Source organism: Macrotis lagotis, chromosome 2 (genome assembly GCF_037893015.1).
Source record: "Macrotis lagotis isolate mMagLag1 chromosome 2, bilby.v1.9.chrom.fasta, whole genome shotgun sequence".
NCBI lineage: Eukaryota > Metazoa > Chordata > Mammalia > Peramelemorphia > Peramelidae > Macrotis > Macrotis lagotis.
Genome location: NC_133659.1, coordinates 191,689,800 through 191,717,079, shown reverse-complemented (window position 1 = coordinate 191,717,079; position 27,280 = coordinate 191,689,800). Strand labels below are relative to the sequence as shown.

General features: G+C 43.8%; 1 protein-coding gene across 5 annotated transcripts; it reads right to left on the bottom strand.

Annotated features, from left to right (window-relative positions):
* Nucleotides 1-866: 866 nt before the first annotated feature.
* SP2 (Sp2 transcription factor) lies at nt 867-27,280 on the bottom strand. Of its 5 annotated transcripts, none has more exons than XM_074224145.1 (8): nt 23,571-23,659; nt 22,532-22,641; nt 9,599-9,678; nt 7,676-8,650; nt 4,354-4,666; nt 4,074-4,248; nt 3,700-3,893; nt 869-2,635 (listed from the first exon to the last, which is right to left on the bottom strand). In XM_074224145.1, exons 3-8 carry the CDS (start codon nt 9,659-9,661, stop codon nt 2,535-2,537), a joined length of 1,821 nt encoding a protein of 606 aa, XP_074080246.1. In that variant the 5' UTR covers nt 9,662-9,678; nt 22,532-22,641; nt 23,571-23,659; the 3' UTR covers nt 869-2,534. The 5 variants fall into 5 exon arrangements, with proteins under 5 accessions (XP_074080243.1, XP_074080244.1, XP_074080246.1 ...); XM_074224146.1 differs by lacking the exon at nt 23,571-23,659 and adding an exon at nt 22,862-23,080; XM_074224142.1 differs by lacking the exons at nt 22,532-22,641; nt 23,571-23,659 and adding an exon at nt 25,569-27,280 and having other exon boundaries at nt 867-2,635.

Here is a 27,280-nt window from a genome sequence, read left to right as displayed (position 1 = left end):
AAGGCTAGAATTTGGCAGTATTTAAATCAAAATATTGTTTGCTGGTATAGCATATTTGGGTTGGGGAAATGGTGTTCAGATCTGTGATTTCATCAATGTATAGAGTTCTCAGTGAGAAAACTTCTTTTAATACAGATGGGCAACTATTCTGTAACTGCCAGTGGAAAAATAAGGTAGACACAACATATGACCCTGTCTAGGAATGGTTGCGTCCCCAAATAGTTTTCTTAGTCAAATAGAAATGCCCTTTTGTCTGTTTGGATAGCCTTCTGTTCTTAACACCTGAGCTCCAGGTGGCCACAGTGTGAGCTTCATTACTTATATATAAATTATAAATTTATTATTATAAATTATAAAGCAAGCATTGAGATGAACAGGGAAGCTGCCTCAGCCTACCAGAAGGCTTGGAATCTTTCTTTTTGGCCGTCCAAAATGTAGCTATGGATGGGCACTACTAGCTCTAGCTCATGAGGACAAATATTGAGAAGTACCCTAATGTTTAGAAAGCCCTTTCTTTGCAATAAATCTACAAGGCAGATAGTGACAAGTATTATCCTCAATTTTAAGAATTAAGTGACACATTTTGTGAGATTGAGACTGGGATTCTGCTGACTCCAAGATCGGCAATTCTATAGCCTTCAGCCTCTATGCTATTAGAGGTGGAAAGCTGTTTAGCAAATTTTGAAAGAATAGAGCAAGTGATGGCTCAGGATAACCTATCCCCACTACAGCACACCTTCAGCATTCATGTCTTTCCAGCATATTAGAATATCTTATCAACAAGGAAAACATCTGGTATCTTGACCCTTACTGGTCTCCTTGTTCCAGGAAGTGAGGTCATTGTCAGGAGCGTCCAATGTCTCTCCCTTTCCTCTGTTCCTAAGGAAGTGCAGAGCAGCTTGCTCCTTATTTTCATACTCTTCCACAATCACTCAAGCACCTATTAGAGATAAACCACCCAAGAGGAGACTTGGACTCCTCAGAGGCACATTTCTGTCAGCAACGATGGGACTGCTTGTGGAAAGTCTGGTCCTCTGGCATCATTTTCTCCTCTGGGAAAACTTGGTTGACAGGAAAAAATGAGGGCATCTACCCAAATGGGACCCTTATGAGATAATGGCATTCATTATTGGACAAGTATGAATGGGAATACCCAACTTTCTCCAGGTTTAGATGGAAATCCCTGCTAAGAGTAAAAAGAGCAAAAGCGTCTAGACCTTACTTTCCCTTCCTTCTCCAAGTTCCTAATGCTCAAAACTCCATCCCCACCTTGCTTCCTCCCCAGTGAAGATTCTCCCAGGTAAAAGACAAATGAAGCCTCATTGCCAAGCTGCTGACTTTGCCTCAGGCAACTAAATTTATTAGCAAGAAAAAATTTTGTCAGCTCTGTGCTGACCAACAAAGTACATTGTTAATAAAGGATAACAAATCTTTCACTTAATTCAAAAAACATACCTCAAGCAGTTACAACTAAAAATAAAGTGGATTTTTGTTTTAATTTAAAAGTCTCAAAAATAACAAGCAATATGTTTTTAAACATGTAGTAGACACAATATTGTCTATTATACAATATACACTATACACAAATGGGATCTGATTGAGGGTGTAGAATGAGGAAAAAAGTGGAAAAGGGAGAGGGACATTATGTTTGTGTGAGGGTTTTTTTTAAAAAAAAAATCAGATTCCGGATTCAAACTGAAATTTTACGTTATTTAAAAGTGAAGTCTATGGATGGGGGAAAAATGTTTCTGTTCATCATTGTCCAAAAAACAAAACCCCAAACTGAAAAAAAGGAATGGGGGACCAGGAAAAGATAAGGAAAGAAGGAAGCAATTAAATAAAATTATTTAAAAGCGCACACAATACACAGTGTTCATTATCTGTAGTAGAGTATAAGGCAACGTTCTTCATAGAAAAACAGGGAAGATCAGAAGGAGTCTGTGGTTATATATACTTTTAAAATATAAAGTTGGAATGTGCTGGAAGAAACTTTTTTGGAGGGAAGAGGCAGGTGTCCTTCCCACTTTGTCTGTGGGTGGCCCTTGGATGGGGGCCCTGGGACCCAGTCCCAGGTGTTCACTATGTTGCTGCCATGCTGCCCTCAGGGGGGAGTAGGATATGACAGGCCCACAGAGAGGGGATGGCACAGGGGGATGCATTTCCTTTCTGGCTCCCCTGCCCTGGGCCACATCAGTGCTATGGGATGGGGGAGGAGAAAGGAAAGGGACTCACTTGGCTCCTCGACGGAGTGAAATTCATGTTTTTCCTTTGGAAATAAGTTCCCACTCGTCCTGGTTTAGAACGTCTCATTGTACGTGGCCAATGTCCGGGATCTGGGCCAGGAGCTTATGGTGGAGGGAAGGGGGTTGTGGCAGCCAAATGGCTTAGGAAAGAGGAAACGTGGTTATTGGAGCCCTTCTTTGTAGGGCCATAGTCAGGGAATAAGGGGACAAGGAGTCAGCCCTGGTGCCTCTGACTCAGGAGCCCAGGCTGAACTGGAGTTGAATCTGTGGGGCCTCCAATTGTTGTTGGCTTTACAAATTCTTTGTGACTAGATGAGTCTTATAATGCTTGGTTAGGTGGTCGCTCCTCATGAAACGCTTCTGACACTGGGCACACTCGAAACGTTTGTCACCTGGGGAGAGGAGAGGAGAGGCCTGTTATCCCTGTACCTCACTTTCCAGAGCACTGGTGCCTCAGCAGAACTCCTCCCCCAAAGGCAAGACAGTGATAAGGAACATACCCATTTCAGGCCACATGTCAAACTAGCTTTAGAAACTGCACCTTACAGCCTAGCAGCGAATCCAGCCACTGAGGTCACTTCAATTCACCTTCTTCCTTATTAGTCCCCAACATGATTTTTTGGTGTCACCAAATTCATCATTTTCCTAATCCCTTGTGTGTGATTTGTTCTTTTCTCATTCCATGCTTCTGTATTATTTTCTACATCTGGGATGATACCCTACTAACTGCTTCCTACTCATCCACAGACATCCTTTCCCTCCAAATAGAATGTTTGAATCCACCTTCTTCTGATCTCTTCAAGACATAGCTATTCACTTCTATTCCAATTCTAGCCATGCTGTTTTGAAAATAGCTCTTTTGTTTCGTGCCTGTGCATTTTATCTCTTCCCCAATGGCCAGGACTATTTACCCAAAAGATAACCAGCTCCCTAAGGCCTAGGCAGAAGAACTATACCTTCCATATTTTTTGTGCTCTATATGTACAGAGGGATGAGTTAGTTTCTGCTGAAAATCCCAGCTCCACTCAGAAGTGAATCATAGGACCATAGATTGAAGTTAGTAGGAACCTTAGAGGTTCTCAAGTCTATCCTCTTCACTTTATAGAATCAAGAACTGAAGGGGCAGCTAGATGGCACAATGAATAGAGCACCAGCCCTGGAGTCAGGAAGACCTGAGGTTCAAATGCAGCTTCAGACACTTAATAATTACCTAGCTCTGTGACCTTAGGCAAATCACTTAATCCCACTGTCCTGCAAAAATCAAAAAAAAAGAAAAAAAAAAAGAACTGAGACCCAGGAAAGGGAAGTGACTTATCCAGGGCTATAAAAAGGCAAAGGCCAGTGGTGGGATTAGACCTTCCATCCTGCACCCTCTTCCTAAAATGTTATCCTTGCCTACTAACACTGCCTGAGGTGGCATGGAAATGGTGGAGTGCTGGGGAGGCAGGGGTCTGACCTGTGTGGGTCCGGGCATGCCGCTGGAGTTCATCACTGCGTGTAAACCTCTTGCCACAATAGACCCAGTTACAGACAAAGGGCCGCTCTCCAGTGTGCAGACGCACATGGGCACGCAGCAACGAAGTCTTTCGGAAGGTCTTTCCACAGTCGGGGATATGGCATACATGCTTCTTTTTACCTTGCTCTCCAGACCTAGAGATGGATGTAGAGAAGCAGTGGAAGAAATGAAGGGAAAGTGAGGGCCACAAGACAGGTGGAAGATGATGAGACAAGATAAATGGCAGGTAGAAGAGGACAGAATGGACAACAAAGTGGTGATGGTGGTGGTGGGGAGGGTAGAGGGCTCAGGCCAGACATTCTTCTCAGAATTACCTCTTCTCTCCATCCTTGCAATTGGGACAAGTACAGGCCATGCGACGCCTCTTCTCCCCTGGCTGGACCTCTCCTGCCAGTGCCTGTTCCATCTGCAGCTGAATCTGTGTAGGGCTCAGGCCACTGATAGTCAAGTTGTTCCCAGAAACATTTTGAACAGTGAGCTGCTGCTGCCCTGATGAAGAGAAGGAAAATAATCAGGGAGAAGGAAATGGGAGAGCAGCAGGGAGAGTGGGACTTGGTAGGCCAACAGACTTCAAGGCCGACAGAATTTTCTTACCTCCAGTGTTGGTGATAGTGACAGGCACACCTTGGACCTGGACACCATTGATATTAATGGTCTGCATAGCTTGGGCAGCCGCTGCCAGCTGGGCTGCATTCAGGCTGATGATGCCTCCAGCGGGAGCTATCTTTGGCAGGGGCCGTTCCTTTCGAGAAGCAGCGGTTGAATGCTTTTTACTGGGGCCTCCCAAGTGGGGGCCTCGGGCTACAGGGCTACTACATGAGGTGGTGGAGGCAGCAGGCACTGTCACTGAAGGGGGTTCCTGCAGGAGGACTGTCTGCAGCTCCCCTGAAGGCATTCTGAAGTAGATCTGGGTGGGGGTGAGAGAAAAGAGGATCAATCAACCCACAAAAAACCTACTGAGAATCAGAGGCATGGGCAGGGCTAGACTAAGTCTTTCTTGCTCATAGACGACACATCTTAAAGGTTCCTCAGACTGGTTACTGGTGAATATATTCAATAAAAACCCAAATATCCCTTCTCAGTTTTGAACAGTACCCAACAGCCCACTGCCTTACCTGTTTGTTATAGATGAATAACTGATGATTTGAACAGTTTAATAGATAAACAAAAAAATCAGACAATTTTTTTCAGTTGGAAGGGGGGTTATATAGGTCCATTAGTCCAATTTAATCATGTTAAAAATGAGAAAACTGAAACAGAGAGGTCATCAGGCTTACTCAAGACCATCACAAGTCAGTATAGGAGAGCTGTATTCACATCTTATCTGGGTGGTTTTTGTGTTGTAGTTGGTGTGTGTGTGTGTGTGTGTGTGTGTGTGTGTGTGTGTGTGTGTATTTAATGAATTTATAGAAAGCTTATGTCTCACTGCTACACTTCAACCATGTACAGTAACAACAGATAATCACAAAGCACCTTAAAGGGAAAAGCTTATTTAAGCTTCTACTAACCTGGTATGAGGGGTATTACAGAGAAGGAAACTGAGGTTCCTCGAGAAGTGACTATTCTATGGTCAAACAGGAAGAAATCGAAGTGAGATCTTTACTCCAAAGCTAGCACTAGCTGTACCCTCTAGTTCATGTGCTCTCACAGATGGTCACGGAATAGGCTATTTGGATTAAGTACTATTGAGTGATTTGGTGTAAAATATAAGCTGTTATGATTATTAATTCTGATGTTTAAGAATTTAAAATAATTTTTAAGGTTTTTTTTTGCAAGGCAATGGGGTTAAATGGCTTGTCTGAGGCCACACAGCTAGGTAATTATTAAGTGTCTAACATGCCAGATTTGAACTCAAGTACTCCTGACTCCAGGGTCGGTGCTCTATTCCACTGCACTGCCTAGCCATCCCTAAAATAACTTTTTTAATAATAATTTTTTACAAGAGAAAAGTCTGAGCTGATGTTTGCAAGCATAGATATTCTAAAATCTTGTCTTGCTCATTTTAAACTGAGAATAATTTTCTATTTTGAAAAGGGAAGGAGGTATTTAAAGTCCTTGTTCTAAATATATATATATGTATACACACACACACACACACACAAGTATATGAAAAACATCATTCCTTAGGTTTTTAGAAATGAGATCTGCATCAGCCCTGGAGTCAGGAGTGCCTGAGTTCAAATGCAGCCTCAGACACTTACTTTATAATTACCTAGCTGTGTGATCTTGGGCAAGCCACTTAACCCCATTTCCCTTGCAAAAACCTAAAAATAACAAATTTTGAGATAGAAATGAGATCTGCTGGGGGCAGCTAGATGGCACAGTGGATAGAGCACCAGTGTTGGAGTCAAGAGGACCTGAGTTCAAATCTGACCTTAATAATTACCTAGCTGTGTGACTCTGGGCAAGTCACTTAACTCCACTGCCTTGCAAAAACCAAAAGAAAAAAAATGAGGTCTGCTTGCCATATTGCATTTTTACAACCACAGGTATAAATAGAGTCAGTCAAACTACTGATTTATATGAGGTCAAGATGAAATGTCCTTGAATTGATCAGGACCTAACCTGAATAACCAGATAGCAAATTAATTTATTTGTTGAACTTGATACGTCAGTGTTTATGAATCATTCTTATACTTCTGTTGTCAACTAACTAGAGTCTCTTTCCTGCAGTCAGTAAGAGTTGATTGCAAGTTTTCCAAGCGTATGTATGAAGTATCTTTTTAAATCAGCAGGATCCTATTCCTTTGTAGATAATTTTAGAGAATGAGAATTCACACCAAGGTACAGAATCTTATTGAAACTGATAAAAGATTAGTCTTTACAGCTTGCTTGGCTTCCTTTTTTATACTCATCTCAAATCCTCCCCTTCTACAGGAACTTTTCTTCTCAGACTTCCTTCTAGTTATCCTGTATCTCATTTATGCCTAATTATTTACATGTTGTCTCTCTCTTATTAGAATGAAAGTTCCTTGAGAACAGGAACCGTCTTTGTTTTCTTAAACTCTTGATTAATAAATGCTTGCTATCTATTATATAACTGTTACTTGTTCCCAGCCATTAGCCCATCCTTTAATCTTGACATCCATGGTCAACTCTTAATGATTACCTTACAGATTTTCCACTTTGTGAATTATCTTTATCAATTTTCAAATCCCTAGCATGTCTTGGGGCTGTTTCCCCCTTATCTCCCATTTATTCATTCCCTTGATTGTTAATCCCTAGAATAGAATGTTCCAAGTAAATACACTTTAATGCTGTCAATTGTGCTACAAAATATTACATGGGATTGGATTCTCTGTACAACTCCTCTCCTCAATTAATAGAGACCTGCTCTATTGCTTCCTGACATAGACATGGATCCTGTGTAGCAGCAGCAGCAGCAGCAGCAGCATTTTTTCTTTTTTTTTTAAAGTTTTTTGCAAGGCAAATGGGGTTGAGTGGCTTGCCCAAGACACGGCTAGGTAATTATTAAGTGTCTGAGACCGGATTTGAACCCAGGTACTCCTGACTCCAAGGCCAGTGCTTTATCCATTACGCCAAGCAGCATTTTGTTTCAATGCCTTTACTCTATGATCCAAGTGGACTGGAAATTCCTTGAAGGCAAGAACTCTAGATACTTTTCCTTCTCTGCCAGTACAGACCCAGTTCCCAAAATGTTATCACTCATTACTTGAACTGACTCCAACTGAACCTCAATCCCTCCCACTTTGAGGTCACACCCCCCTCTTCCTATTCCAAAATATACCCATCTGTTGCCTCACTTCCCCAAAGTCAATCTCTGTTTATAAAAGCTCAATTGGAAAGAGAAGTGATCTAGATTTCCAACTCCTACCTACAAGTAACTTCACATTCCCTATGGAAAGGCAAAGGTGGAAAGGTAGGGAGTGGAGAGAACCTAATGTCAGCAAGGTACCTGAGTGGGTGTTGGCTCAGGCGTTTGGATCTGAAAGTCCTGGGAAGGCTTCTGGGGGACAGTGGGGAGTGTAGCTGAGGCTGCCTGCACCACTCGAAGAGCTTGTTGGGGGATCTGCACCACTTGCTGCTGTTCCGCCTTGGGGGGAACCACTTGCACCTGCTGTACCATGGCTGGTTGGCCCCCTCCAGGACTCTGCACAATGAGGAGGTTGTTCCCGGCCTGGATTATGTTGTCTGCTGTCGTCTCAATCAGCACGGTCTCCACTTGTTCAGCTACTGCCACAGCTGGCTGGGAGGAGGCGGGGAGACCTTTTTTCCTCATTTTTTTGTTTGGTTTGACCACTGGGGCAGTGGTGCTCTCAGTGAGCAGCTGAGTCGGGGTGGCTGAGTCTGGGGTACTCACTAAGTTGTTGACAGGCAGAGTAAGGGTCACATTGCCACCGCTACCCGTCAGCTTCACCATACCACCCGGGTTCTGCAAAGGTGCTGTAGAGCCAGCCTTCTGGATGGGGGCGGGCTTGATTGGAACAGGCTTGTGACTGGATGGGGATGGAGTGATAATGGCTTGGTTGGTGCCAGGGATGATCTGGATCTGGTTGGTGAGGTTAGGCTGGACTTGGATGGTCTGCCCACTGCCTGTTTGAATCTGAGGAACTGCTTGGTATTGAATGTTGGCACTGGACCGGGTCCCTTTGTTGATCATCGTAGGGTTCTGGATAGCAAACACAAGTTGACCACCTGGATAGGATGTGCCCAGTTGTGAACCTTGAACTTGGAGTATGTTCCCTTTTGAGGATAAGATCCCAAAACTGTTCTTGCCAGGGCTGAGGGGAAGTGGGGCAGGTTTGATGGGAACAAGTTTCCGTGGTGTGGGTTGGGGGGGAGCAGGTGGTGTTACAGCAGCTTCTACTGCAGGGGGACCAATTTTGCTACATGTTGCAGCAAGTAGGGCTAAAGGTGATGGCTGGGAGTCCTGCAAAAACCCAAGAGGAGAAAAGAAGTGAGAATAAAGAGTTTCCTGTTGCCCCCTTCTTCCCTCTATTCTGCTCCCATTTTCGTCTCTATCTTACCTAGACTCACAGGTGCTAAGACCAAGATAACCTAGTCAAACCCTTTCATTTACAAATGAGTAAACTAGACAGAGAAGTGGAATGACTTGTCTTTTATTCCTCTTTGGTTGCTCGCTCTTTGCTGTTCCTGGTAAGAGCCCTCTCTAATATGGATAGGCAGAATTCATCAGGGACCTTTCCTCCCTCTTTCCTGTTGGCTCTTCCCCAATCTGGAATGGAAGCTCAAAAACTATTGTTCTGGACTTTTCAACAAAGACAATGCCTTCAAAGATCCAAGGAATCCCTCTGAAAGAATTCCTTGGAAACACCACAGAAGTGTGATTATTCAGAACTAACTTAGCCTCTCACCCCCAGTTTTCTCCAGCTCTTTCTCCTATCCTTGTCTCCAACTTCAGTCACTCATCACCCTAAGTTCTTCAGCTTTGTAAGGGAGGATGGTAACATCCACCACAGGAGGTAAGGGTAAAGGAAGAGAACAACACTTTTTTTCCTAATGTCCAAAAGAGATCCTGGTCTCCCAAAGACCAGGGAGTAATTTTCTCATAATAAAGTGAACAGATTTCCATAATCTATTCTCCTATAATAGGCAGTATGGATTGGTTTGAAGTAAACATTGGAGTTCTACTCCTCACTTACCATTAAAGGAGTCACTTAATCTTTCTCGGTCTAAATTACTTTAATAAAACGGAGATAACTGCTCTATTCCTGTTCTTATCTAAGAATACTATGAAAATGGACTCTATGATATAGGTATAGGGTACTTCTTGGGACACCCTGTACAAGGGGAGCTCTTTGGGGTAGGATTTTATTTTAGTCCTAAGAATGTCTGGGCTTATGCAGAGCCCCCTCACCTGGCCAGTAGAGGCAGCAGGCTGCAGATATTCACTGGGACTGACAGCAGCAGTGGCAGCCATACTGGTCTGTTGATCTTCTGCAAGGAAGAGAAAGAAGATTGAAAAAGAGGGTTTCCAGAGGTTTCTCACTTTTTATGTTTCACTCATCATCCATATCGCCCACCCCAAAGTCAATACACTGTGTTTATCCTTTCACAAAGCACTTCACTTTCAAATATTGAGGGGGCCAAACACTTCTCTTAGTCATCCTAATGCTCCTCTAATCAAAATCTGCTCTATATATGCCTGCCCCATTGGACAGTTGCACCCCTGGGGGATTATAAGATTTCTGGGACAATGTGAAGATACTCGAGTGTCTTTCTGTAAGATCAGCTCTGCTATCCATAGACATTGCTTCCCTCTGCTGGACAATGGCAGAAGCACAAGCTACTATCTGGGGTGGAGGCAGAATAATTTTGGGGAAACTCTCAGCTTCCCTGCTAAACTTGACTTCAGCTTAAGCTGGGAGGCCAAGTGCCAGAGGATCATATGACCAAGATTCTTGCTGGGCAGAGCCCACTAAGGGCATTCAGCTGTATCTGACTGTATGGCACCAATAAAGGCCAAAGAGGTCTCAGAGGTCAACAGCTGGGGCATAGAAGATAGTTAATAAACAAAGTGAACAACACTTTTGACACCAAGTTTCCTAAGTATCACCCAGGGGCGTGAGTCTGGAATATGGCAATGGAAGAGCAGACTTGTTCAGAAAGAAATATCTAATAATAATAGTGAGAGAATAGTCTAAAATCACACATTTTGCAGGAGAATAGAAAAAAAAGGAGAAAAACGCCAGTGCTTGTTGCCGCAGAATACAGTGAAGGGCAGATGTGGATGACTACTGGACTGGAGGATCATAAGAACTCAAGGGAACAGAGGACATCTCCCCAGGCCCCACAGACAGTAAATGGCAGGGTCAGGTTTCAAACTCTAGTCCTATGCTTTAAGTTCAGACCTCTTTCCAATATCCCATGAGGCTTATTTGACACTGAAAATAAGACTGAATAGTGAAGGAGGCCAGTGGACAGACATCATACAACCAAATACTTATTAACCATCTGCCATATACAAAGACCCCATGCTGGACACTGCAGGGGACCCCTGACCTCAAAGACAACCTAATTACATAAGCCAGGTGTACTGGTCTCCCTTGCTTCCTCATCACCACCCAGGCCCCGAGCCTCAGGTGCCTTGGAGAGGAGGCAGTCCTTGTTCCTTTCCAGATCTCCACTCTGGCATCATCAACTTTTGCCCAATGGTCATCTCCATGTGGATGGCTCAGTGACCTATATAGTATTTGTTATTGTTACATCCCTCTTGCTAACTTCCCTTTTTTCTGTTGAGGGTACCCCATACTTCGTGCTCCCAGGTTTAAACCTTATGAGCCATTCTCAATCCTTTGCTCAAACTTCGCCAGCAATTAATTTCCAGGTCTGGCTAATTTACCTCTACAACCTAACTTTCCTCCACTCCCACCATAATATTAGTTCAAGTTCAAATCACCTCTCACCTGGATTATTGCAGCAACTAACCCATTTCCCTCCATAATACTGTCAAATTGATAATCTAAAAGTATACTTCTGATCACAACACTTACTTGCTCAAGAAGCTTCAGTAGCTCCCTACTACCTCAAGGATAAATTACAAATTCCTTTGCCAGGCATTTAAAGCTCCTCATAGCTCCTCAATGCCTTATTTGCCATTACTCTCCCTCCTGCTATCTGTTCCAGCCAAACTTAGCTATTTGTCTCCCATATAGGACAGCTCATATCTTGCTTTGGGGCCTGACATGTATCTTCTTATTTCCAGCTCTTGGAATCCCCTATTTCAACCCAAGTACTACCTTCTCCAAGAGTCTTTCAGACTTCCCACAGGTGTTTGGTACTCCCTTGACCCTGAATTTCTTGGTACTTCTTTTAAAGAGATTTACTTGCATACATTCCACCATCCTCACCCCCATACCCCTAGGAAAATAAGTTCCTGGAGGGTTGGTACAGATTCTTTGTTTTTGGTTTTTTTGTCCTCAGCATCCAGCAGAGTATATGGACATAGTAATAACTGAATAAATTGAGATCCTAGCCCTAAAGACAAAGGTGAAGACTGGGAGTGCTAACTATGGAAAGAAGATTTAGGATACTAATCTGTCCTGGGGAGGATGAGAGGGTTAGAGTATGCAGAGGACATATGATGACAACCCTTGGGGCTGGGCTGGAATAGGAAGTCAGAGGAAGAATGGGATGGAGTTGCTGTGAGAAGAAAAATGAAGAGAGAAAAAGGGGATAGGGATACCATGGAAATAGCAAACACTGTTATGAGTGGAATGGTAAAGCAGGTATATTTCACAGTCAATTTTGGGTTTTTTTAGGTTTTTTTTTTCCAAGGCAAACGGGGTTAAGTGGCTTGCCCAAGACTACACAGCTAGGTAATTATTAAGTGTCTGAGACCAGATTTGAACCCAGGTACTCCTGACTCCAGGGCCGGTGCTCTATCCACTACGCCACCTAGCTGCCCCTTACAGTCAATTTTAAGTTTCTTCTGTAGCAGGTCAGGGATGAGGACACTAGAAAATTCTCCTCTTCCTCAACTATATTTGAAGGGTCATGTCAGGCTTGTTTAATAAATACCATGGGATGTGAGACCCTTTGTTTATTAAATGGAAGCAAACAAAACACCAAGATAAAATTAAAAAAAAAATAAACCCAAACCAACCTAGCAAATCAATGATAATATGACCTCATTCTTTGCCCACTGATCTGCACCAAGAACACTGCTGTACTACTGGTTCCTAACAAGATGAAGAAGAAAAGGTACATGTTTCTCAGTCAGCCTAGCTGGTGGCCAAACAAGTTGCCCTTGAATGATTAAGAAGACAACAGGTAACAGCATTCACTAGAGGTGTTGCTCCCCCTACAAGTAGAGTATCTCATAAAATGACAGAGAAAATCAAGAATTCCTCTCTTCAAGCTACATTTGATTTAATTCCTCAAAGAAGAACTGATTAGAGAAACTGAAATGGAAGAGCACTTCAAAAAAATCCATCCCATCTCTTTGTAAATGTCAGAGCTAGGAATGCTGGACAGAGGCAGAATTATTTCAAAGCATTCGCAAAAGAAGAAATTTATATCCTGTGGCCAAAGACCCTAACAGGAAAAAGTTTAAGAAACAGACTCTTTTTAAAAAAATTCTGGGGGGTGGCTAGGTGGCGCAGTAGATAGAGCACCGGCCCTGGAGTCAGGAGTACCTGGGTTCAAATCTGGCCTCAGACACTTAATAATTACCTAGCTGTGTGTCCTTGGGCAAGCTACTTAACCCCAATGCCTTGCAAAAAAAAAAAAACAACCCAAAAAACTAAAAATTAAAAAGAAACTAAAAAAATTCTGATAAAATAAATAATCCCAATGAGGAAAAAAGGGGTGGAAATTAAAAGCATTTCCCAGAAAGCTGACATATTGAGATGTTTATATAGCATGAACAAAATAAAAAAATGCAAGATGGGAAGCTGCCCAAAGTCAAATCCAAGAGAGCTGAACAAGCTGATAAGGAGTGTCAGACTCATGAAAAATGCTTCCTTTAATAAAAATGGATTGTTGAAGAAACATGAAAAACAAGAAAGAATTACATTGAGGCAAATGATAACAGAGAAAAATAACTGCTTTACTTCTATTTTGCTTCCATTTTCTCCAGTAAGGAGAATGATCAAAAAAAGAGTAATACAAATATAATTGGGAGGGAATTAAAAGCCCAAGGTGGGAAAGATGATGGTAAAAGAGAATCAGGATTCTTTAAGTAGGTTTAAGATTCCAAGCCCAAATGAATCACAACCCAGGGGACTGAAAATATTTTTGGATCTGACCAAGGAAACACGGTCAGTTAAATAATCTTTAAGCAATTATAGTGACAAGGAGAGGTGCTGGAAAGCTGAAGATGAGCAGATGTTTTCACTAAAGAATAAAGGTAGATTTCCCAAGAATGCAGATGGTGACCTTTTTGTCAATTCCCAAGAAAATATTAGAAGGAATTCTCTAAGAGATGGTTCATAAGCCCTTTGAAGCATGGCTGTTTCATTAACAATAGTCTTGCCATACTAGGCTTACTGCTTCTGAAGACAAGTTTGGTGATATAGTAAAGCCATACTATGGATGTACTATATCTTAATTTTTGCAAGGCATCTGACAAGTTTCTCATCAAGAAAGAGGTTGAAGAGGATGAGTACAGTGGGTGGATTCCCTGCTGGTTGAACAGTATTCAATCAAGTACTATATGAGTGTAAGTTGTGAACCCCATGTGCCCTGGGGTTCTGGATGCAGTCCTGTCCTGTTCAAAACCACATGAACAAGGCAGCACAATGTGGAATGGAATAGCTGGTTTATGGGAGGACATAGTCAAAGTTCAAATATATCTCAAAAATTTGGAATAATGGACTAAAGCAAAAAGGATCCTCAACAGGGATCTACACAAAGTTCTGTGCTTAGAGGTAGGTAAATAAGCCAACTGTGCAAGATGACCTCTAAAAATCATGAATATAATTCTAGTCTATATTAACATAATTATCATGCCCATAACAAGGATACTAACAATTGTGCTCTAAATACTAACCAGACCATATCTCAAGAGATGATGTGCAAATATATTTTAAAATACTAAGAAACCAGAGCACACCCTCAAACCCATGACTAGGCTGGTGAAAGGACCTAAAACCATGTCACAGAGGGAACAATTCAAAGAATTGCTTAATCAAGGGAAAAAACTTAGGAAGGATATGCGGTTCTTTTTTATTTTTTAATGTTTTTGTGAAGCAATGGGGTTAAGTGACTTGCCCAGGGTCACACAGCTAGTAAACATCAAGTGTCTGAGGCCCCATTTGAATTCAGGCCCTTCTGACTCCAGGGCTTTCTGTTCTCTGTGCCACTCAGCTTCCCCTACGTTTTCAAATATATAAAAGAAAAATTCAATTTATTCTGTGTAGCCCCAGAAGGCAGAATTAGGGTAGATTTTGTAGGGAGGCAAATCTTAACTTAGTGGAAGAGGAAACTTGTAAACATTAAGATCTATCTAGAAATTTACTAATGAGCAGATAGATGAGGTCCTTGGTCCCTTCAAGTCTAAACTTCTGTCATATACACATAATAATAAGAAGTGGTTGTTTTTCTTTAAAAAATGTCCTTGGCTCAAGTCTGCTTTATTAATAATGGGGAATTATTCAGCCTGGAAGAGGAGGGTGGTACAGTGGAATGAGGACAGGTGCTAGATTTAAATCCTCTCTTTGGCACATACTACCTGTGTGATCTAGGGTGAGTCACTTGGGGTTGGATAAGATTGTCTCAAAAATGTTAGGAGACTGAACTGAAATCAGTTTGGGGATAAGTGAATTTCCTTTGGATGCCAAATGTGAATTGCTTATTATTGTTTTTTGTTTTTTTTTTTGCAAGGCAAATGGGGTTAAGTGGCTTGCCCAAGGCCACACAGCTAGGCAATTACTAAGTGTCTGAGGCTGGATTTGAACTCAGGTACTCCTGACTCCAGGGCCGGTGCTCTATCCACTGCGCCACCTAGCCGCCCCCAGGATTGCTTTTTTTTTTTAGGTTTTTGAAAGGCAAATGGGGTTAAGTGGCTTGCCCAAGGCCACACAGCTAGGTAATTATTAAGTGTCTGAGACCGGATTTGAACCCAGGTACTCCTGACTACAGGGCTGGTGCTTTATCCACTGTGCCACCTAGCCGCCCCGATTGCTTACTCTTGAAGCTGCTCTGTTTCACAAGTTTTATTTCCTCCCCAATCTGTTCCCGAGTTGATGCAGGTAAGCAGAAGTAGTCCGACAAATATTTGTCAATGGGAGATGGCTAGGTGGCGCAGTTAATAGAGCAACAGCCCTGGAATCAAGAGGACTGGAGTTCAAATGCGGATTCAGACACTTAATTACCTAGCTGTGTGGCCTTGGGCAAGTCACTTAACCCCACTGCCTTGCAAAAAAAAAACCCCCTAAAACCAAACACCCCCCCCCCCCAAATATTTGTGAACGGATTTCCCTAGGTCACTGAGGTCTTTGTGGCCCCTAAGGCTGGCTACAAGCTGGGTCCAGGGAAAACAGAAAAATATTTCTGCTCTTCTCTGAAATTCCAGTGGAAAAAACTGAGACATTCCCAGCAGAGATCTGAAAAGGAACAAAGGTCTAAGAGACACATAAAAAATTAAAATTGTAATGCTATGACCCAAAGTATTTAAATAGATAATAAAATTGGCCTTGCTGGGGTTCAAGTTTAATCTTTATGCAAGCTTTGTTTCAGTAATCATTAGCATTTCTTGAAAAACAATCTTTGGCCTTTAAAAAAAATTTCAATAGCAGCCACTTTATGGCTGGGGGGGCACCAGGGGGAAGGGTCATATACCAATGATTTCTTCATCACTGATAAATTAAGGTGAGGAAACCTGTCTGTCCAATAATCAGTTTTAAGTGTCTTACAGAGTTGCTTAGAGACAGTGAAAGGTTAAATGATTTCCTCGAGACACATAGGTCAGTATGTGAACCCCAAGACAGTATTTGAAACCCAGGTCTTCAAATTTTCAGACATACAATTGATGTGCTATTATCAATGTCTCATCTAGTTTCTAAAATAGATCTAAGCATCCTGAAATGACAAAAGTGCCTTTCTCTTAAGAATTCTGCAGTTGAGACTAGTCTGAGATTCACTTTTACTTCTTCTCCAATATCATACATATATTGTGTTATGTCTCTTGCATTTTCTTTCAAAGTTTAAAGATGGAATCCTTCAGTATAACACCTCCCAAGTGCTAGCTGCTCAGTCTAGGTTTGTTGAATTGCACTGAGTGAGAAAAGGATCAATTAAGAAGCACTTAGTTGGTATGTACCAGGGACTATGTAAATCTCTTAATATGGCAGCAGCCAAACCAGTGGTTATGGAAACTTCCTAAGGCTTCCACCAACTGGAGTCTCCTTTGCAAAGATGAGGCAATAATTTAATTCCTAATCCATTAAAGGTTTCCCCTTTCTCTCATTCCTGAAAATCTAGGATGATTTAGATCACAGGTAATGCAGAAAAGAGCAAAGTCCAAAGAGGATCCCTATATTATGAGATTGGGCATCATCAAACCACTCTTGAGACCCTTTCTGGTGAAAAATCTAAAAATGCTTAAGAATAAGAGAGAAAGACACATGAGGGAAAGCTTGGAAACAAACAAAAAAAGCACTATGTGAGAAAGGGCTTTTTTCTGCTTGGAAGGGTGAGAAAATTTACCCTTTGGGTTAATTAGGGAGGAAAAAAAAATCTCTGCAGCAAATTTCTTTAATAATGGTCTGCTCTGGGGTGGTTAGGTGGCGCAGTGGATAAAGCACCAGCCCTGGAGTCAGGAGTAGCTGGGTTCAAATTCGGTCTCAGACACTTAATAATTGCCTAGCTGTGGTGGCCTTGGGCAAGCCACTTAACCCCATTTGCCTTGCAAAAAACTAAAAAAACAAAACAAAAAAATAATGGTCTGCTTTTTAAGACAGTTAAGAAATCAATACAAATATGTGAAAACAAGAGTGATTCCCTCAGTAAATAAAGAACCAAAGGACATGCACAGTTAGTTTTCAAAAGAAGAAATAGTCTTTCAACTACATGAAAAAAATTATTCAAGCCATCGCTAACAAGAGAAACACTAATTGAAATAACTCAGAATCTACCACATACCCATCAACTCAGCAAAGTTAACAAAATAAAGGAAAAATGGCCATTGCGGGGGGGGGGGGGGGGGGGGGGGGGGGGGGGAGGAAAATGGATGGTGATGGGGATCCAACTCTTCCAGAACTATATATCAATACTAAACACATATAGAACTAATATATCAATACTAAACACATAGTATGCCAAAAGGTCAAAACAAATCCCCACATACAAGAATATTAATATTTGTGGTAGCAAAGAGCAGGAAGTGGTGACCATCAGTGAACGTACTGTTCACAACATTACAAATTCAGAGAAATTTGGTTAAGGTTTGTGGAAAAAGATATATAGTTGAGTAGAAGCAAGAAATGATTTCCCAGTGATGTTAGGGAAAGCAATTCTGAATAGCTCCAGAACTTTGATCACTACAATAATGTTTTTATTATACTTCACTATAATTGTTAAATGGGAGGGTGTTTCTGTGGAGGGGATTAGATAGGAGGATCTGAAGGACAGTGATGGTGAAGTAAAAGAAAAAATAATAGAGCACAAAGGAATTATTAAAAGAACATGGGGAAAATTACTCATTGCTAGGGAAGTTAGAGAGCATGAGTGTGAATTGAATATGATGGATTGATTATCTAATAAAATCAAGGGGGAGAAGTAGAAATGCACTAAAGAAATCAAAAGGGAATTTTAGAATGGAATAAATTATTTCACTTATAAGAGGCATGAAAGAGTTTTTTCAGTGGAGGGGGAAGGAGGATTTACTTTCATTGCAATTGGTACAATAAGGGAATTATATACACTAACATTTTACACTTCAAGAAAGGAGGGGAATGGGATAAGAGAAGGAGGTGAAAGAAAAAAAGGGCAAATGGGGTGGTAGTAAAAGCAAAATACTTTTGAAGTTGGACAGGGTAAAAGGAGAAGAGAGTAGGATCAATGCCAAAAATAGGAAGTACTAAATAATCAGTAATCATAACTTTTTATAACAAGTTTTTTTTGATGATGACTTCATCTATAAAAAAATATATATGTGCCAAATTTTAAAAAATAAAAGCCATTCAAAAAAAAAACATGGGAGAGAGAAGAGGAAGATGCAGACAAATGGGACAGTTTTGTTACTAACATGTTAAATTTAATATACATATATATTTTAAAAATTATGTATCAAAAGTAGTTTCAAAGAAATTTTTTTGTTTCTTGAATGTTGTTCTTTGCATGTTCATAAATTTTGTAATAAATGAGAATTTAAAAACCACTCGGTGAATCTCAGCTTTGCTAAATAGAAATGAGTCAAATCCACCCTAAGTGAATTTTCTCCCATCTATTCTGTTCAACCTGGTGATGATTTGGGGCCTAGAGAAGGAGGCCTATGTATGACATTTCCTCAGGAGGAATTTCAACTGCTTGCAACATTCATTCTGCAGGATATTTTGGTCAGCTTAGTTAGGGCTGTTGCCAGTAAAGCAGCTTCTCAGTCCAGGCTTTCTTTGTGACTTCCACAGAAGGGATTCATGGTTGATGGGGGAGAACCAAGCTCTGGCTGATTCTTTAGAATAAAGTTGCACTATCCAAGGCAGTTGAGAAACAGATAAATAGAGATGGTTTAGATGGAAAGAAAGGTGAGATCAGTTGTTAGATTCCAAAGCAAGCTTACATACCTTTCAGGGGCAACTTTATAATCAATCTAATAATCAATTGAGAAGCTCTTTAACAAACAAATGCTAAAATGGGAGTGTCTACAGAACTAAACATAGGAATGCAGAGCAAGCCAGGAAAGCACTATAAATAAATAACAGAGATCCTGTCTTTGAAAAGATAAGAAACAGAACACCACACTCCACAAGATCATTTGTAAGTAACAGACATTTCACCCCAAAGTCAAACTTTCCCATATGGAGGGAGAGTCTCCTTCTGGAGATGGGTTCCCCTTAAGGAAAGGGAAAAAACCCAGACGAACTAGATTTATCTAGTCATTCTCCAGTTAACTATAGTGGTTGGCTCAGCGGGCTAGAGTACCTGGTGATAACACGAGGTTGTCTCCCCACACAGTTCAGTTAAACTGGGCTCTGTCCTGTTCCCAGAATGAATAACGCCCTTATCCCAACCAGTCCATCTCACAAATAACATTGTTTGCAAACTCAACTGAATGATTCACTGCAACCCAATCCCGCTGCTAGAGAAACAACATATGCCTCACTTTCATACAGCAGAAAATTTATTTCACTTACTCCATCCCTGGCTAACCCAATTATATGTGTTTGTGTGTGTGTGTGTGTGTGTGTGTATATATATATATATTTTAGGCAATTGCTTTTAAGGCAAGATTAAGGAGTCCTGATATATGGACCACACAATACACATAACTCACTTGTCTGGTCCCACCTCATTCATTTCTCTGTAGTTAATCTGAGTTTCACTCTCATTTTGTTCATTTTGGAGAGAAGTCTGTAGAAATTGGGCCAGAGATGAGGGTTCAAGCTCTCTAGATCTGATAGAAACATTCCAAACACACACACACACACAGGAGTTGGGAAAATGAAAACTGTTTTCCACAAATGGTGAGTATTCACTGGGTTTCTGCCTTGGGGGATAGGAGAAAAGAATAAGAGAAAAAGAGTTCTTTCCTAAAAACTAGGATATGCAAGAATTCTCTAAGTTCTTCTTACCACAGGACCCAGATTTGTGATAATCACTCACCCCTTGATCTATAGCAAGGATCATTTTATGCTATGTGAGGGGTGATTTCACTTACTCCACAGAAGAGAGTACTGGTTTACCATTTACAGAAAAGATCAGGTATCCATTAAGAACAATACCTTTATTCAATTCACGCAAAAGTCTATAGAAAGTATGATACCTAGAGAACCAGTTGAGAAGAAGAAAGGAGACATGTGGAAAGAAAGAGTTAGATGTATGTGTATACCGCCCCCCCCAATATAAATAACTTGAGGCCAGGAAGCAATGAACTCAGTCTTAGTAGCTGACTCCAACGCATAGTGGAAAACTGGAATCTGAAGTTTAGTGACTCCTATTAATTGTCACAAAGAAGATAAGTCACCTGGGGTTAAGTCTCTGTAGTGCTATGTGTGAATTAGAGCAGTGAAGCTCCTGCTTAGATAACACAGATGATTCTAATGAACCAAACAGTGAGAACAGGATATGAGATCAACTGAAAATAAGATTTTAATAGCTATGTCTGCATGATCTTATGACTCAAACAATTCTGGCACCTCAACACTGCTTCAGCTACTCTTCAGGTGTTGAACTGAGATAAACTGGACACTCAGCAACTTCAAAATCCCTGGCCTTGAGAACATTGCTCATCACTCAATGGCAAGTCTGCCCAGGGGCTTATGGTGACAAGAGCCTTTTTAAATACCCATGTCAGAAATATCTGAGTCCCTTGGAAAATACCCTGTTATCAGGCTATTTTAGACAAAGGAAGCGTGGTTTTGCCTGAAATGGGAAGGACAATTGCATAGGCACCAAGAAACTGGAGGGTGAGTTCTTTTGCAGACTCCTGGGGAAAACAAAGCTAAGTCTACTTTCTATCCTGGGAGGTTGTCAATTGGAAAAGATCTACTAAATTAGAAAGAGTCAGTTTTCATACCATATCTCTTTCCCTTCCTTATTTACATAGGTGACAGCCAGGAACTAAAAACATCCTTCTCCCCCAACCCCCAAACCCCATCCTATTCACTCCCTAGCATAAGATAAAACACTCTTTCTCTTTTACAAACCCTAGGATCTGTAAGTTGCCCACAGGCAATAGTTGACTTTCATAGGTCTGCTAAGAAAATATTGCAAATACAAAAAAGAGCTCTTGTTTGAAAAGGAAAACTGAGGCTTCACTTCAAGGGGAAAAAAAGGTTTAGGCACCATAAAAGAAGAAATAAATTAAGGGTAAGAGAGCTGTTGTTTACCCTCATCAGATGTAGAAGCATAATGGGAAGATCTACATCTTTTAGGATACATCATAATCTTTTTTGTTTTCCAGAACTACTTATGTCTCGAAAAGCTGGGTTTTCCTAATTCATAGGTTGGTTGGCAGTCATAGACTGGTTAACCAGTCAAAAGAATCCCCAGATTATGTCTCAGAAGCAATTCTTGGGAGTTACTGTGCACATGTTTAACTTCAAGCTTGTAGGACAGAGGGCTTCAGAGTATAGTCTGTCCTACCCACCACCTACTCATACAGATTGCTAACTACTCATTACTGTAGACCCAAACTTTTATCCTTTAAAGCAATGCTTCCCAACCTTTTCCCATTCTGATCTTCTCCATCCATCAATTAAAAAGGAGATTGGGGAGAGAAAAAAGTTCTTAACTTTAACTTTCCATGACACCTTGTAGTTGAAAGAATCCCAATCATGGGAATCTGGTAGGGGTGTGTGCATTCCTGGAATAAGTAGGGAGGACAGTAAGCCTTTGAAAAGCATATGCTTGATTTAGGGTGATTGTGACTGAACCAAAGTGAAAGGGGAAAAAAAGAACAGAGATGTGCCCAAGTTAAGGATGTTCAAGTTCATGGGTTTGCTACAATATATTAGGACACATCTATTGTGACACGTTGGTTGGGAAACACTACTTTAAAGCAAGATTGCCAATAGCCACTTGTCCACAAAAAGGAACTATTTATGACAGGAATGTAGGAAAAAAAAATAGCTATTCAACTACCATTGACTCTGTAAGGAAGGGCAGGATGGCAAACTGGTTATCAGGAAGGCTACAGGTAAGCAAGAATGGTACTAAACACTTCACACCAGCCAAGTGATAAAAGTGAATAGTTATTCCACCTATTACATTCTTGCTGTCATTAGGCTCCCCAAACTTATGTCTCTATCAGGTTGCCTCACCTCACCATTCCTTCAGACTTTACTGAGTCCAAAGGACCAAAACCTCCAAAAAAAAGAGTTGAAGACAGAGCCAGTCTACGTGGGCTGCCAGGAGAGATGCCAAACTTTTCCTCTTGGAGTCAATTTTTTCCTAGGCTTGACTTCTCTCCCCCTGGGCAAATAATCAAATGAGGTAACTGAGGAACTAGCCAAACTGTGTCTCCTTGGCAAGAAGTAGCCCTTAACAGTCGGATGGCCTGCTCTCAGAATCCATCTGGAGTTGGGTCAGACCGACCAGGAGGGGAAAAAAAAAAATTACAAAAACAAAAACCCCAGAGAGGATTAGCATCTGCACAACCAAGTGGAAGAACAATAATTAGAAAACTTACCAATCGCCCCAGCCAATGAGAATCCATTTCCAACAGGTATTAAGGCCTGTTAGAAGCGACTGGAACATTCACATCAGCCCAATTGGTAGGTTGTCTGACAGATTCGCCCCCTTCATTGCGCACAAGAATTTAAAAACAAAACAAGATACCGCAGTTATCTTCATTATTGCAGAAAACAACAACAACAACCCGTTCCTTTCTTTGCTTTTCCTGGCACAGCGGCTCCCTCGGCCTGGGCGCCAGCTCCCTCGCCTTCGAAGCCGCTCTCTGACAACCTCAACTTTCTCGCCCTGGAAGAAGCCTAAGCAATCAGCCAAAGACCAAGCCAACCTTCGGCCCTCCCGGGGGGCAGCCCGCGGCCCCACCGGGCTCCCTAAGACAACCGATGGCCCCTGGGCCCCGCCGCCGGGGGCGGGCTCCCTGGCCCCTCACCGGGGGGGGCCGCGCTGCCCGAGCAACAAGTGACCTCGCGAGCAAAGAGTAGCTTCAGGAAAGACACGCCGAGGGCGGGCCGGGCCGCCGGGGGCCGCTTCCACGCGGCGTGCTGCCGGCCGGGCCGGGGGCGCGCGGGGCCGGCCCGGCGGGGGGCTGGCATGGACCACTACCGCGGGGCGCCGCCCCTGCAGCCCCCCTCTGCCCCGACTCCCTGCGCTGCACGGCCGCGCTCGGGGCCCGGGGCGGCTCGGGGGTGGGGGTGGGGGTCCGGAGCGGGGGGAATGCCCCGAGGGGAGGCGCCGGCCCCGCCCCGGGGCCCCGGGGGTGCCCGCGCCGGAAGCGCCGCCCTCCGGCCCAGCGGGCTCCGAGGGGGCGGGGAGTCCACCGCCCCCTTCCGGGTGCCTCCGCCCGGCCGGCCGGCCCCGCTCCTCCTCCGGGCGGGAATCCTCCCTCCCCCGTTCCCCCCCCCCTGCGGCCGGGCCCCGGCGCCGGGCCCAGCCCCTGGACGGAGCCCCCGGCCCCGACCCGCCCTCCCCGAGGCCCTTGGCCGCTTCCTCAAGCCACGGAGGCCAGGAAGACCCCTCCGGTAGCGGCCGGGACCCACCGCTCATTACGACATCTTCCTCCCTGGCCTCCGCCGCCTCCGCCGCCGCCGAGAGCCTGACACCGCCCGCCCCGGGCCCGCCAATCCCAGTGCCCGCCACCGCCCGAGCGACGGCGGCCCTTACCAATGAGAACCCGACCCACAGGGGACCGACAGCCCTCACAGCCAGTCGCCGAAAGACATCGAGAGCGACGCCGAACTCTACCAATCGACGCGTGAAATTTCACTGATGGGCAGACGAGCTTACCTATCTAAAGTCAGATCGTGAATGAGTGACAGAGAAGCTGACCAACGATCCACTAGGCAAAGTCCCACCCCTCATGAGGTTGACGGACGGCGACAGGAAGCCTGGGGCGGCGGAGCTTATCTTCTAGCTGCGTTCCTATTGGTCACGTTTGACCCTTCTCCTCACTTCTAACCCCCGAGTTAAGAAGATTGATCTGATGTGGAGCCAATCAGAAACCCTTAGGGTCAACCACCCAAACAAGCACAGTAGCTGGGCCGCACACGGCGCTGCACCGCACGAACGTGGAAGCTGCGGCGAGTGGCGGCTCCCGCTGCCCTCCCCTCCCCCTCCCCAGAGCGGGGCGGCCCGGGAGGGGGCGATGCCCGGGCGGCCGACCGGCGCCGGGCTTGCAGCCGGGAAAACCTGAGTTCAAATGCCGACACTTGCTGGTTGTGGGAACGTGTGCGGCCTCCCCTCAGCTCCCCATCTGTACCATGGGGGGGCCAGCATCTGCCTCCCGGGGGTGTTTGCGAGACCCCAGCGCGGTGCGGGCCTCAGAGCCGTGGGCCCGCCGCCGTCCACTTAGCGGCGCCCGGCAGAGTGGCACCCCTGCGCCCTCCGGTTATGTGCAGGGCCCAGAGGGAGGATGGGGCACACACACACAGATACCACACACACACACAGACACACAGACACAGACACACACACAGATACCACACAGAGACACAGACTCCACACACACACACACACAGATACCAGACACAGACACACAGACACCACACACACACAGATACCACACGCAGACACAGACACCACACAGACACACACACGCACAGACACCACACACACATGCACAGACACCACACACACGCACAGACACACAGACACCACACAGACACACAGACACCACACAGAGACACAGACACACAAAGACCACACACACATGCACAGACACACAGACACCACACACACATGCACAGACACCACACAGAGACACATACACCACACAGACACAGACACGCAAAGACACCGCACACGCGCACAGAGATACAGACACAGACACCACACACACACGCACAGACACACAGACACCACACAGAGACACAGACACACAAAGACACCACACACACAGACACCACACGCACACGCACAGACAGAGACACACAAAGACACCACACACACACAGACACCACACACAGACACAGACACACAAAGACACCACACACACACGCACGCACAGACACAGACACCACAGACACACACAGACACACACACACAGACACACAGACACAGATACACAGACACCACACACACACAGACACCACACAGACACCACACAGACACATACACAGATACCATACACACCACACAGACACACATACAGCACACAGACGCACACAGATACCACACATAGACACAGGCACCACACACAGACACCACACAGACACACACAGATACCACACATAGACACAGACACCACACACACACACACACACACACACACACACACACACACACACACACAACCCTTGCATGCAATTTTTCCTTTTTGCACAACTCATCTAATAGTTTCTCTTCCAAGAAGCTTACTCTTATTAAGGATAGGAGAGAAAAACACCTACTTTTTTCAAAAGTTCCTTTTTTTGCCATCCCCAGCTTTCCCCTCCCACAGGAGAGGGGAAAGATGAGGCTTTGCCAAAAAAAAAAGCAAACCTGAATTCAACCCCCCTTCAGCACCCCCTTTCTGCTTTCTCACTTGTCCTTCCCCCTACCTGCTGCCATCTTCCTGGAGCCAAGGCTGGGAGGCTGGTGGGTCAATGCTCTTGTCTTTTCAACATCTGCCAGGGGTGACTCTTCCATTCTTGTGTCTCTTGTATTTGCTCCTAAAGGGTAGCCCCTTCTTATTTCTAACCCCATTCTGGTTCCCTGGCTTTCTCTTTTTCCCCAATCTCATGCTTCCAAGTCCCCATTGTCTTCTCTGCTGACTCCCTAAGTTCTCTTGAGGATTCCCTTTCATGACTTTGTCCCCCTCTACAATTTTTCTTTCTCTACTGCTCACCCTTTTCCTTTTTAGGGCTCTGCTACTCTTTCAGCCCACTTCACTTTTTTGCTTTTCCTTCCTCTTAGTCTGCTTCTTCAGGATCTCCCCTACTGCCCCTGATGCATGTAGTTTCTCTTTGCCCTGACTGTGCCTTTGGCATGTATGTAGGGGTCCCTATTTCTGAGTGTTGAAGTAGGGGTCAGAGAAAGGGAAAATCTTATCTAAAGAGGGAGATTAGCCTTTGCCCTCTAGAGAAGGTCTCAATCTTCCAACATCCTTACCTTTTCTGATAAAGAGGGTGTGCCTTCTATTATAAAAGAAAAGGTTTATTGCCCCACCTTTGCTTGTATAGCCCAAGAATCTCCAAAGATCCCTTACATTCATCAACCTGTCTGTCTTCCCTACAACCAGGTTTGGTATCCCCTAGAATGACAGCCTATTCTCAACTCTCCAGGAGCTAGTGATCTAGCTTGGGGATTAGGCCTTTAGGGCGCAGAGCTGGACCAGACCTCAAAAGATCATTTTTACAGACCAATCCACTAATTTTATAGAGTAGGAAACTGAGGTCCAAAGAGGAATGACTAGCCCAAAGTCACACCAATGGTCAAGGAGCAGAATTGAGATTTGAACCCATGTCTGCTGACCCTTACTCTTTATCCAATTCCCTTTGCCTTTCAGAGACTCACAGAATATGAGTGCTGGAAGCAACTTTATCAGACATCTAAATCCAATCCATATATGAAAGGAATCCCTACTGTAACATACCCAAGAAGTCCAGCTTCTGCTTGAAGACTTTGAAGGAGGGAGGACCCACTATCTCTTGGGGTAACTTACTCTACTTTTAGACAACTCTAACTGTTCGGAATTTTTCCTGAGAGGAAACCTCAATTTGCTCCTTGGCATGTTCATCTCTCCTCTAGGGGCAAAAAGAACAAGTGCTATCTCTCTTCCACATGACAGCTCTTTAAATAATTGAAAATAGCTATCAGATCTTCTCTGAATTTTCCATTTTCTAGATTTCCACGTACATTCAAAAGCAGCTCCTCATACGGCATCCTTTCCCTACTGTCTCCCTACCTTTGAGCATTTTCTCTACTAAATAGCTACTCCTCTCTGTGGGAAATCAAAGGAGCTAACATTTCCTACCATCCCTGGTGCTCTCCTATAGCAATTGCTGAAAAGGATCCAAACATGTGGCTAGTTCATGAATGGTTGGTGGGCTTGGGAATTTTTTTTTTACCCCACCCTCAGCAATCATCCAAGATTTCCTCCTTGTCTTCTACCAGCATGGGAAATGAAGAAATGAGATGCTCCTCACTCTCCCTCTAAACATCCAGCTGTTCTTCCCACCTTCTGCCACCTCCCCTCATCCTTTCCTTTGATGCCCACTGACACTTTTCCTCCTATTCATCTAAGTTTCTGTGACCCTCAGCCCTATTCCTC